The sequence below is a fragment of the Sinocyclocheilus rhinocerous genome, unplaced genomic scaffold (genome assembly GCF_001515625.1).
Source record: "Sinocyclocheilus rhinocerous isolate Xijiao unplaced genomic scaffold, SAMN03320098_v1.1 scaffold3738, whole genome shotgun sequence".
In the NCBI taxonomy this organism is placed as follows: Eukaryota; Metazoa; Chordata; class Actinopteri; order Cypriniformes; family Cyprinidae; genus Sinocyclocheilus; species Sinocyclocheilus rhinocerous.
The window spans coordinates 242,190-254,087 of record NW_015654497.1 but is presented as its reverse complement, the minus strand read 5'-3'; the positions used below and the strand labels follow the sequence as shown (position 1 = coordinate 254,087).

General features: G+C 37.0%; 1 protein-coding gene across 1 annotated transcript in view; it reads left to right on the top strand.

The window, feature by feature from the left end:
• The window catches only part of LOC107717179 (transmembrane protease serine 5-like), a 19,734-nt gene that overhangs the window by 4,842 nt on the left and 2,994 nt on the right, over positions 1 to 11,898 (top strand). The window contains 10 exon segments of the mRNA XM_016523856.1: positions 1,499 to 1,604; positions 6,413 to 6,653; positions 6,656 to 6,676; positions 8,284 to 8,425; positions 8,758 to 8,856; positions 8,971 to 9,084; positions 9,851 to 9,986; positions 10,532 to 10,645; positions 10,724 to 10,767; positions 10,858 to 11,020. Of these exon segments, the coding sequence (XP_016379342.1) occupies positions 1,499 to 1,604; positions 6,413 to 6,653; positions 6,656 to 6,676; positions 8,284 to 8,425; positions 8,758 to 8,856; positions 8,971 to 9,084; positions 9,851 to 9,986; positions 10,532 to 10,645; positions 10,724 to 10,767; positions 10,858 to 11,020 (1,180 nt within the window).

Sequence of the window (11,898 nt, the reverse complement as noted above, 5' to 3'; positions counted from 1 at the left end):
GTGCCGTGAGTATTTAAGACATGCTGCTGCTGCACAAATAGCATATAAAATAACCCCGTAGCAGATCTATACAGGTGGAGCTGGGGAAGGTGGAGGGTTTCAGAGAAACTCTGAAAGTGCGTTGCAGGAATCTCTAGTGAATGCTAGCCAGCCATATAAATGCAAGGCAGTAAGCTCATTGGCTGCATATGCAGCATGAACCAATCAGCTTGTGCCAAGTCGTTTAACTCTCTGAATATCATGTTACATTAACAAAACATCAGCCTGCGCCATCTAGAGTTTCAAGACTAAACTATATATTTAATAGTGAATATATGTTCCCTAATCTAAAGTTTTACCATGTATTCTTTAAAGGGGTCCTATTATGCTTTTTCACTTTTTCAACTTTAGTTAGTCTGTAATGTTGCTGTTTGAGCATATACAAATGACTGGAGGTCACCAGGTAATACTAATCCCGTGCGAATAGGGCTTTAGAGTGGTTACAATCATCCGGGTTTAAATGGCGCTCAAATTGATTTGATGCAATATTTACTCTGAAGCTCGCAGGCGGCTATGGTAAGGGACCTGAAATTTCCCGACCAAGGCGCCGAGTGGTGCCAATCACAACACACACTGGCCCAGCTAACCAATCACAGCACATTTCGTATTTCAGAAGGCGGGCCTTCATTTGATACAGGAACTATTCGAGCCGTTCATGCCAGACTGGGGAGAGAGGTGTTGTAATAATGTAAAATATGTGAAAAATAATGTGTTTTTCGAACAACCTAGTATGAGACCCTGTTCTAGTACACCCCCAAAACAAAATCAAGACTTTGTAAAAGAGCATAATAGGACCCCTTTAATGTGTTAAGATTGCATACTATTTGTCTAATGTCTAATGCAAGGTTTGGTACAGGGCGAGGATGACATTGTTAACCATGCTGATCACTGTTTCCCATACATTATAAAAACATGGTAGGTGTGGGTGTTCATTGTTAGCATGTATGTTGTGTGTTTTGAGTGGAATGTAGAATATCAGCTCACTTAATCGGGGCACATTCTCTGAGGAGGCAAGGAAGGGAGTGCCTCCTCAAAAACATGGAAACGTGTTGCATAAAATATCCAATCTTCATACTTCAGTAAAAGTACAAATACCTTTATGGAAATTGACTCAAATAAAAGTTAAAGCTGCTCATAAGAAAAATACTTAAGTAAAAGTATTTAAGTAACTGATATTAAAACTACTTAAGTATCAAAAGTACAGGTAAATTTGATAAATAATGGCACAGCTGATTGTATCGATGACAACCTAACTGAGAGTCTGGATATATAGTGTATGATATATAGATACATGTACACACACATGTTGGGAACAGCATGAGTAAATAATAACAATTTGTGGGTGAACTGTCCCTTTAATTCAAGAACCGCTCTCAACTATTCAGTGAGAGTGTCTGTTAGATTAAATTTTTGGTGACTATCTGTAGCCTTTATGCTATCAATCATTAATTGGAAACAGGTGAACCAACCCCTGTGGTGTGTAGCAGCAGCAAAGCAGAATTCTGGGAGAATGAACAAGCAGGCACAGATCCAGTGTACTACCATAACATTCTGAACTTCATTAAGTAAGATGGGTCATATTTATACCAAAGATTCTTAAAATAGCATACACAATGTCCTGGATATCCAATCAAAGAACTCAGATATGTAAGATGTGCATATGTGTGTGTGTGTGTGTGTGTGTGTGCGTGTGTGTGTGTGTGTGTGTGTGTGTGTTCTGATGTGCTTGCGCTTGGTTACCAATGTGGCCAAGGTCTAGTTTTGGTTTTGTCTAGGTGTGTCTATGATGTGCGCATAACAAAAGGATATTACAGAAGGGCAGTGAAAAGTGAAGCCTTAGAAATATTAACAGTGTTCTACTACAAATACATTTTGATCCACAATACAACAAAACATTACATATACAGCAAACTATGCAGAGACCAAAAATCAGAAAGATTGGGGGTGCAGGGCTCTTTTCACTCTGGTCTTTATGCAACCACCCTAAACCATAGCAACAACACAGCAATGCATGTAAACCCACTCAGAACACCTTAACAACTGCATAACCATGCCCTGGCAACCACTTCCATTTCCTTCAGAAAATCTAAAAATTTTGTTTCACTGTGATACTGTTAATAATGTGAATTTTATTCTGTGTTTGTACTCAAATTTGTACTTTTGTTGTTTTATAAATGTTAGTATTTGTGTTTATCATCAAATAGCATGTGTTATATTAAGTTGTAATTATGTATTTTTATACATTCTTAGTGCATAGTAGGGATGGACGATACCAAAATTATTTTCAGTCGATGCGATACTGTTTTTTTTTTTTTTTTTACAATTTTAACAATATCGATACTAGGGCTGGATCGATACCACTTTTTTAGAACCGATCCCAATCCGATACCAGAAATTCTGAGTATCTGCCGATGCCGATACCGATCCGATACCAGCAGTTTTTTTTTTTAATCAGTGTACAATTACTATACCTCAATGTGTTGACCTGATCATCACTCTTTTGTGTGGTAAACACAATCTACCACATATAGACAACTTCATTGTAAAGAAAAACAACAAATTAATAAATATATAATCATAATATGATAAAAAAAATACACCTATAAACTAGGTTAGTGGATAATTCAGTAGCAAAAGTTACTCTAGAAAAATGCACAATAATTTTATAAAATCTAAATATTTAGTGGAAAAAACATTATTTAGTGAAAAAAGTCCTTTTATGCAAAACCACTGATCTTTATCTACAGATCAAGTGTATAATAATAGGAACAGTGAATCATCTTGGAGAGAGTTTTATCATCTTGACTGTCGTCCATTCGTCATTTTAGCATTCAGAAGGGTGCTCGCGAGCGCCCCCTTTGTGGCCATTATGCACCCTCGAGCCGCACTTCTGCCGAGCCCGCACTGGTGGCATGATCGAGGGCACATAACGGCCGCAAAAGGGGCGCTCGCAAGCACCCTTTTGAACAATAAAATGACGAAGGGGACACCCTACGTTCTCGTGGACTTAACGGACACGCGCACGCGGCGGCCATTGTAAATCCGCAAGACCGAAACTGCACATGAAGTGTTCCATTTGGAACAGGGCCAATAAGTTCTAATGAGTCCGGGCAAAGGATTATGGGAAATGAAGTCCAAGACTGACTGACAGAGGTATGGGATGGAGTGCCCTCTGGTGGTTATCAAGGGCACTCCAGCTGGTGATCGTGACAGAAATACTGTGATTAAACAATAATAAATTTATTATAAAATCAGGATATCTTCAGAATTTTTTAAATCCTATGGTAATATTACACCATAAAATTACTGTAAAAAATATTTACAGTTCAGATACAAGTTCAGATACAGATCCAAAAAAAATTTGAATTGAATTGAATTTGGAATGGTATTGCACCAAAAAAAAAAAAAAAAAGAATAAAGAATATGAAAAAAAAAGAATAAAGAATGCCCCTATAGCGAATAAATCTATATTTATATCTGCTCATGTTTGGGCCGTTTTGTGTTGCGCAATATAACCAATCACACACGAGTCTGTTGAGCTTGAGTGCAATGGCCAGTCAGAGGCGTCCAGATTAGTCAATGCTGAAATGCTGGAGTTTTGTCAAGTGGGCGCATTCGCTGACTGAATTCTGCTCTCTCGCGAATTCATCTGCGAAATCAGCAGTCGGTATCGGAATCAGCCCATTAAAAAAAGAAAAAATAGGCAATATCAGAATTGATGAGTGCGAGAGCCATGGAGATCACAAGATGCATCTGGATGTGGTTGTAGGCTATTTTCTCCTGGAAAATGTGGTGGTGATGGAAAAAAGTTAATTTTCTTTTAAAAATTTTCCACTATGCAGTTCTGATCTGAGTAGCCTATTTGTACTATTTAACAGCTGGCACGAAAATATATATATATAAAAGAAGACTTTTGAGTTTAAATTTTATTCTGATTCAATTTCTTTGCCTATAATTGCACAAATAATGTTTTCAGACCGTTCTCTTGAACATTTCCTCAGTCTTGAGTCAGTTGAGTCTTGTGTCAGTGTTGTTGTTTCAGGCTGGTTGGGCTGCTCAAACAAGTAGTTCAATGTTCTCACAGTTGAAACCAGTAAACCAACCAGTAAATTACAGCTTTCTCCTTACAGTAAATTGGATATGAGAAAGTAATTTAATGTACAATGATTGAATGAATGTACAATATTTATAGTCCTTATACAGTTACAAGTGTCTATATATACAGTATATAGAGATCAAAATTAGAGAACAAATATAAATACTTGATTTTTTTCTGAAATATTGTTCATCTTTATCGCTCAAAATTTGAAGGAATATTAGCTGTGGGTATACCACGGTTCTTCTAACATGTTTTACAAAATAATCAAGGCATTTAAAAAAAAACTTTATTTTGTGGAAAACACAGTGATCAAAATTAGAGAACTGCAACCACTGTAGCATGAAAGAAGATTACAACTAACATTTGGGAGAGTTAAAGCTGTCAAAAATACAGGAAGTGTAGAGGCCCTTGTTTTGAATGATTTCATCACATCTGCGGCCACAAGACATCACTAGTTTCTCACACTGCGCTGGTGTGATCTTGGTCCACCATTCTTCCTGTCTCTTCCATATTTTGGAACTGTAGTGGGTTTCTTAGCCATAACTTTGCTGCCAAGGATATTCCAGAGATTTTCAGTCGGGTTTAGATCAGGACTCTCAAGGAACTTCTTTATCCATTTTGCAGTGTGACAGGGACATTGTTTTGCATGAAAATTTCAGGCTGGAGATGCTTGCAGAGAAGGTACCGCATGTTGCTGAAGGAGGTTCTGATAAACATTTGCGCTGTATAAGAGGCCCAACTCCTGCTGCAGAAAACATCCCCCAAACCATGACACTTCCCCTGCCACCTTTCACTGACTTCTTTATGCACTTGGGGTTCAATCTTTCCCCAGTTTGATGCCGAACATAATGTTTCCTATCGGACCCAAATAAATTAAACTTGCTCTCATATCACTAAAGTGAACTTTGGATCAGTTCTCCTCTCTCCACACAACATGCTCCTCAGCAAACGTGAGCCTAGCCTTTTGATGCTTTCTGCTAATGAGAGGCTTCATCACTGCAGAGTGCGCTTTCAGTCCGATTTCTCTTAATCTGTGTGCCGAGACAGATCCATAACCTGTTCATCGATGAACTGGCAAGCAATTCCAGCTGCAGTGTTGAACCGATTCCCCAATGAGAGTCTCCACATTATCCTGTCTTCTTGTGCATTTGTCTTACGTGGACAACCAGCCGTTTTGGGGGACTTGAATGAATTAGTGTCATTGCTGCAATATTCTAGAAATCACAGATTTGGAATGACCAGCTTCTCTTGAAGTGGCTGAAAGGGTCATCCCTTTGGCCTTCATCTGGACAACCTCCTGTTGCAGGGTTTCAGTCACCTTAGAGCAGCCCACCATCTTGCAATCTCAGTGAAAACTGGAGGAATGCTGCCAGTTAAATAGGTTAAGCAGAACATGACAAGTTGCATCAAACTCTGGAGGCAGGACAAAGTTACGGCTGTCAATAATTCCCACACTGAAAAAAATAATTCATTGGATTTACTCAATTGAATAGTGGACATTGGTTGCACACAAATTGTTTGCTTTGGTAGCCACTTACACAATTGTGTTCCATCAACACAGATTATTCACGTTTAAACAAATGTTCGTGCACGCTTTCTGCATATAATGTGCAGTCTACACAATGCTATCACGTTTTACTTAAGAACATAAAACCCTTTAGTAAAATATACTAAATATAATTTCATAAATCTAACAGGTGACCAGTCTCCCTTTTTTCAGTGCAGTCCACCAATAAAAATAGAAACCATAAAAAAATTACTAAGCCTTTTCAACATTTACAAATAGTTACAGTTACAGTGTTGTATATACAGTTATTAATAATCTTATTGTTTGTAATTTAATTCATACATTTTTCATGGTTAAGTATTTTGAGGGTTAATCTGTTATTCTTTTCTTGATCAAATGGTTTTAAGATGCTTATATGTTTTGCTTTTCATAATATTTCAGAGATGGAAGTTTAGTTTAGTTTTGTTTTTGTGATCACTGATGGATTCCCATGTGGTTGCCTCTCTCTCTGATACTGCAAGGGAGAAAATAAATCAGCTCTCGCTGCAACATGTAACACCATACAAAAAGAAATACTGAAATTCTGTAGCACACTTGCTCTCCATCTGTCTGTTTAGAAATTCTTATATCCTGATATGAGACTTTTCAACATATTGTAATTACAACCCTTTCCCAGAAGCTGTGAACTGTCAGGTAAGCTCCATGACACACTTCTGCTGGCACAGGTAAAAAGTGGTGCTAATCAGTCTGTATCCTATCAGTAACAGGTGGATATCTTTGGCCTTACAAAGGGCTGGTTCAGGCAGTCAGGATAGGCCCCATGACCCCCTTGGTAAAACAACGGGCTCATTCTTTGCTCCACTGCTGACCTCATTGTCTCTTTGTGGAGCGAAAATCCAGAGTTGCATTCTGCTCAGTGGTCAGACAGCTGCTGGTGTGCAGCATCTCTGCTGTAATGGAGGTGAGTGGATGAGAGAGCAGTCCGAGCAGATCCCACCAGGAAACACCTGGATCCAAACAACCAAAACATGGTGAGTTACTCCCAGCATGTTCAAATACAGAAACATATCTAATAATATGCTTTTTTCAGCAGTATGTGCTATATTTTGCAAGACTGCGATAATGTCTGTGTTATATTTTCAGTCTATATGAGTATTTTCTGCTAGAATGATTCTATTTGCTGGTGAGCCTTCCTAAAATGTGTTTTCAAACAAGAACCGGTTTGTAACCTGTAGAAATAAGTATGTTAAAAAATATATATTCTATTGTTTACGTGATAATTTCAGATCTTTAGTGTCAATTAATCAATAAATTTAATTTAGTTTATTATTTGATTGTTTATCAAGGAAAAATATTGTATACATATTTAATAAATAAATAAAGGAAGTGGCATTTCTAAAGCCAGCTTATCACATTGATTATCATCACATTGCTATTGTTCTAAGTTATTTTTTATATATACAGTGTTACCTGAAATAGCAATAACTTTATAATACTACTGCATAGAAGATCACTAGAGTAGCAAAAGAGTAGTTACAACAAAACACATTTACCGGTGTTGTGCTCTGAGTGCTCCTTGATAGCTCATAATTAAAACGGTGTGCTATTTTCTGAAATAGTGTATGTAATAGGCATATTCAAATATAAACCTATTTAAACAAAAAAAATCTTTCACATGACCTACAACAGCCTACGATTTGTCACAAATATATATCCATAATTAAAAAAACAAATGGAGACAAAAGATGTATTGCATTTTTTTTATTTGCCGTACAAATTTTGACAAAGTCAATATGTTCATTATATTTAAACTCAGCACAAGTAGGAACCTTATTGTGAACGCAAAGGTCAATATTAGTTAATTTACTGACATCAGTACATTAAACCAGATCTCTTTTATCATGGCTTATTGTATGAATGAAAGAAAGAAAGACACTTTATTGTCCCCATAGGGACTCAAGGTGCGTTTACATTGACATTTATAATAATAATAATAATACAGTAAGTACAAGAAATACAACAACAACGACACACACACACAAACATGTTAAATTATGGTTTAACATTTTAATTGAGGTAGGTATAAAATATTTTAAAACAATTGAGCCTTCACACTGGTACTCTGTAATGTCTTCCAGAGGGCAACAATTCATACTCTGTATGCAATATGTGCAGTGGGTCAGCTAAAACTTTATATGCTTCCCTCACAACCGATTGTTCATATAACAACTCTAGGTGATATTCTCTTGTGATATTCTCTTTTCCCTATCTTCCATATTGCAATTTTTACCGAATGCGCAAGCTTAGAACTATAAGGTTACCAAACCATGCCGTGATGGAGTGCAATCTCCTACTGAGCTGGGGTCAAAATAATATCTTCAGTCTTTTTTGTATTTAAACTAATTGGTTTAGATCACACCATTCTACAAACCTTGATACCTCTGAAAAATAGACTGACGGATCAATATGTTCAAACAGAAGGCTCAATACAGCAGTGTTGTCTGAGAATTTCACTATGAAGTTATTAGGGTTATCACCACTTGAGCACTCATTAGTATACAATGTGAACAGAATAGGACACATTATTTTGATATGCAATATGACACTGAGATTGATCATATCAGTGGTTCTATTACAGAGTCTTAGCAGAGATGCTGTGGCAGTGATTGAGAATCCTGTGGTCAGACAGTCTTTCCATCCAGAGCATCTGCAGGTGGACAGGATTGAGACGGGCCAGAATAATCCCACCTGGATCAGAGAGCTACAGTTTCTCCATCCAGGCAAGTCATTTACTAACACACAGCTAAGCAGACATCTGTTCCTTTAAAAGCATTTGCAAAGATCAATAAAAAAGTTTTTTTTTTTACATTTTGATTCTATTTCATACAGTTTTATATTATATAACATTATATTATATTAGATATAGATTATTTCAGTATCATTTTTAGTAATTATTTATTCTTTCTAAGTAATACTCTTTCAATCATCATCATCAATCCCACTTCATATTAGGTGTCTTTAACGACTATGTGCATATGGGGAGATTATTTTTCTTTCCCCCTTTTTTTTTTTTTTTTGATATTTCTTGAACAACTATTATTATTTAATAAAGTGTCTGGCAAAGTGTCGGCCCATAAACTGGTGAGAGTGTTTGCAGCTCTGTGTGTACTCTGTCTGCTGGGAGGTGTTGTCATTGGAGTTTGGTTCATAGGTAAGAAGTTAAATAATTCAAAAGCTTTGGTGAAATTCGTGCACTTATAATGTATAGACACAGTAGCACTCAAATGAAATATTTCTGCATTTAACGTCTTTAATGTTTTTCCAGTGAAAATTCTCTTAAGGCCAAACTCAGCTCAGAGCCCTGTGAGTTTAGGAGACACCAAAGACACATCCTTCTGCAATGTAACCGAGGACACCTCTGTGAAGGACACCAGGAAAGGTAATAAAGGTCCCTTTATTTGCACATTTTGCAAAAACAACAGTGACCCAGCAGGTAAACAGCACAGTGGACATTCATCCAAACTCACTGGCACTATAAACAAAGTGACAAACAATGACCAGCGAAAGCTGTAACAAACACATTAACAAGAGAAGCAAACTAAAGGGAGAGGAAGTAAAAATTAAGTGGACTATGCAGCTGGCATTGTAACTAACTAAAACCAAGTAACTCTATAACATTAGTACTATCTTGAGCACATTTTTTGAGTAGTGTGAAAATAGTTCAATTGTTTTCAACGTAGTGGCCCAATAGCGTAACTTTTAAAGCAGCTTTTCGAATACATACTGCTGTTTTTAATGTCTGAGCAAATGGGATAATCAAACACACACACCTAAACAGTAATTTCTCTCATATTAAGCAATGGAAAGTCTTATTCATTCTAGTGAATTGTTAATCTTTAATTGTCCTCCCCTTCATATAAAAGCCTTGAAAAGTCTGATTAATCCTAGTGAATTGGTTTATCTTAAATGGTTACTTGTGTGGCGAGCATTGGAAAGTCTGATTCAGTGTAGTGAATCTGTTCATTTGGATGGTTCATGTAAATGAACAGATTAAACCTGCAATTTCAACACATCAACAAATACTTTGATTTCTTAATATATCCTCTAAACAAATTCAGTTTAAATATCATATCCCCTAACAGCAGCCCCATTCACTGTGCTACAGTATGTTGTTTTAGGAGGGATTTTGACTGAATGGGGCTCAGTGTTTTACAGGATCAGTGCTGAGAACTCTCTTCTGGAGATCCAGCTGGAGAAGCTACAGATGTGGCTGCCCGTATGTTACGAGAGGTGGAACTCCTCTCTGGGAACGCTTGTATGTCGACAACTGGGCTATCTGAGGTGAGCATGCTGACAGCTGGATCACACACACACACACTTGCTGCTCTCAGCACCTTTCACTTGACTACCAGCTGTGGCTGTTTTCTGTAGGTCAACCATTCATAGAGTGACAGCAGTATTGAAATGTATTTTAAAGTCATGTTCCCTTCTAATTCAAAACATGACGTTTGCAGCATACAGACATTTCAAGGGATATTAAAGGGATAGTTCACTCACAAATAAAAATGCTGTCATCATTTACTCTCCTTCATGTAACTTCAAACTTGCATGGCTTCTACTGTTGAGATTTTTTGCAGAATCATGGAGCTGTTTCCAAAATCAGCCTTTTCCCTAAAATGAAAGTGAAAAGTGCTGTCAAGCTCCAAAAAGGATGAAAAAGCACAATGAAAGTGTCATAAAGTAGTGCGTGATCTGACGGCTACAGTGAACAGTGAGAAATTCTGTTTGGAATGAAATGAGAAAAAGTTAATTAACTGAATGAGTTGTTAAAATTGTAATTTTTAGATGAACTAAAGCAAGTGTTGTCAAATAATCTCTCCTTTCAGATTGTCAAAGCACAAAGGGGTGAATCTGACTGATATTGGGCCGAACTATACAGACGGATTTGTCCAAATCACCTCAGAACACCAAAGCAATTTGGAGAGTTTATGGCGTTTCAGGTAGTCGAGAAAAATACAAATTCTGAATTTCCAGAACAACAACTGTCACACTTTTTCTTTTTCTTTTTTTTTTTGCAGGGTAAGCTGTAGTACAGGAAAGGTGATAGCACTGAAATGTTTTGGTGCGTCTTAATATATTAGTCTGAAATAATACATACTATCCATATACACTGTCTATCTGTGGCTGAGTGTGATTATTTGCTTCATTGTAGAGTGCGGTACCAGAGCAAAGTTACCTAGGATTGTTGGAGGAGTGGAAGCCACTCTTGGCAGATGGCCCTGGCAAGTGAGTCTCTACTACAGTAACCGCCACATCTGTGGAGGATCTGTCATCACCAACCAATGGATAGTTACAGCTGCTCACTGTGTCCACAAGTAAGATTCTTCATTTACAATAACTATGACTTTGGGTGAATCTCACCAGACTTGTCAGAAACCCAAAGAAAAACAAAATAAGAGACGGGTTATAATATTGGGGTTAATTATGGTTTAAAGGAATAGTTTACCCAAACAATGAAAATTTGCTGAAAATATACTCACCCATCCAAGATGTAGAAGATGTTTGGGGAAATTTAGCGTTATATCACTTGCTCACCATGGATCCTCTGCAGTGAATGGGTGCCGTCAGAATGCGAGTCCAAACAGCTGATAAAAACATCACAATAATCCACAAGTAATTCACATGACTCCAGTCCATCAATTAACGTCTGACATCAATTAAAGTGAAAATTTGCATGTTTATAAGAAACAAATCCATCATAAAGGCGTTTGAACTTTAAACTGTCACTTCCAGCCAAAATATGAGTCCATAATCCATAATGACACTTCGTCCAGTTAAAAAGTCCGTCCCCTGTTGTCCTCTCACATCATAACAAATTTGTTTAGTACTGCTTTGGACTGTTTTCACTTGTAAATGCTGCTTGATTTGTACATATTTTTCTCTCCACGTAATGATTTTTTCATTGGAGAAAGCAATATTATGAATAGAGGACTCGTATTTTAGTCTGAAGCAACAGTTTGAAATAATAATAATAATAAAAAAACATCTTGATGTTTTGAGTATTAAAAACATGCAGCTTTTCACTTCACAAGACATTAATTGATGGACTGGAGTCATGTGAATTACTGGATGATTGTGATGTTTTTTTTTTTATCAGCTGTTTGGACTCTCATTCTGACGGCACCCATTCACTGCAACTAAATTTCCCCAAAATCATTCCAAAGAAGAAACAAACTCATCTACATCTTGGATG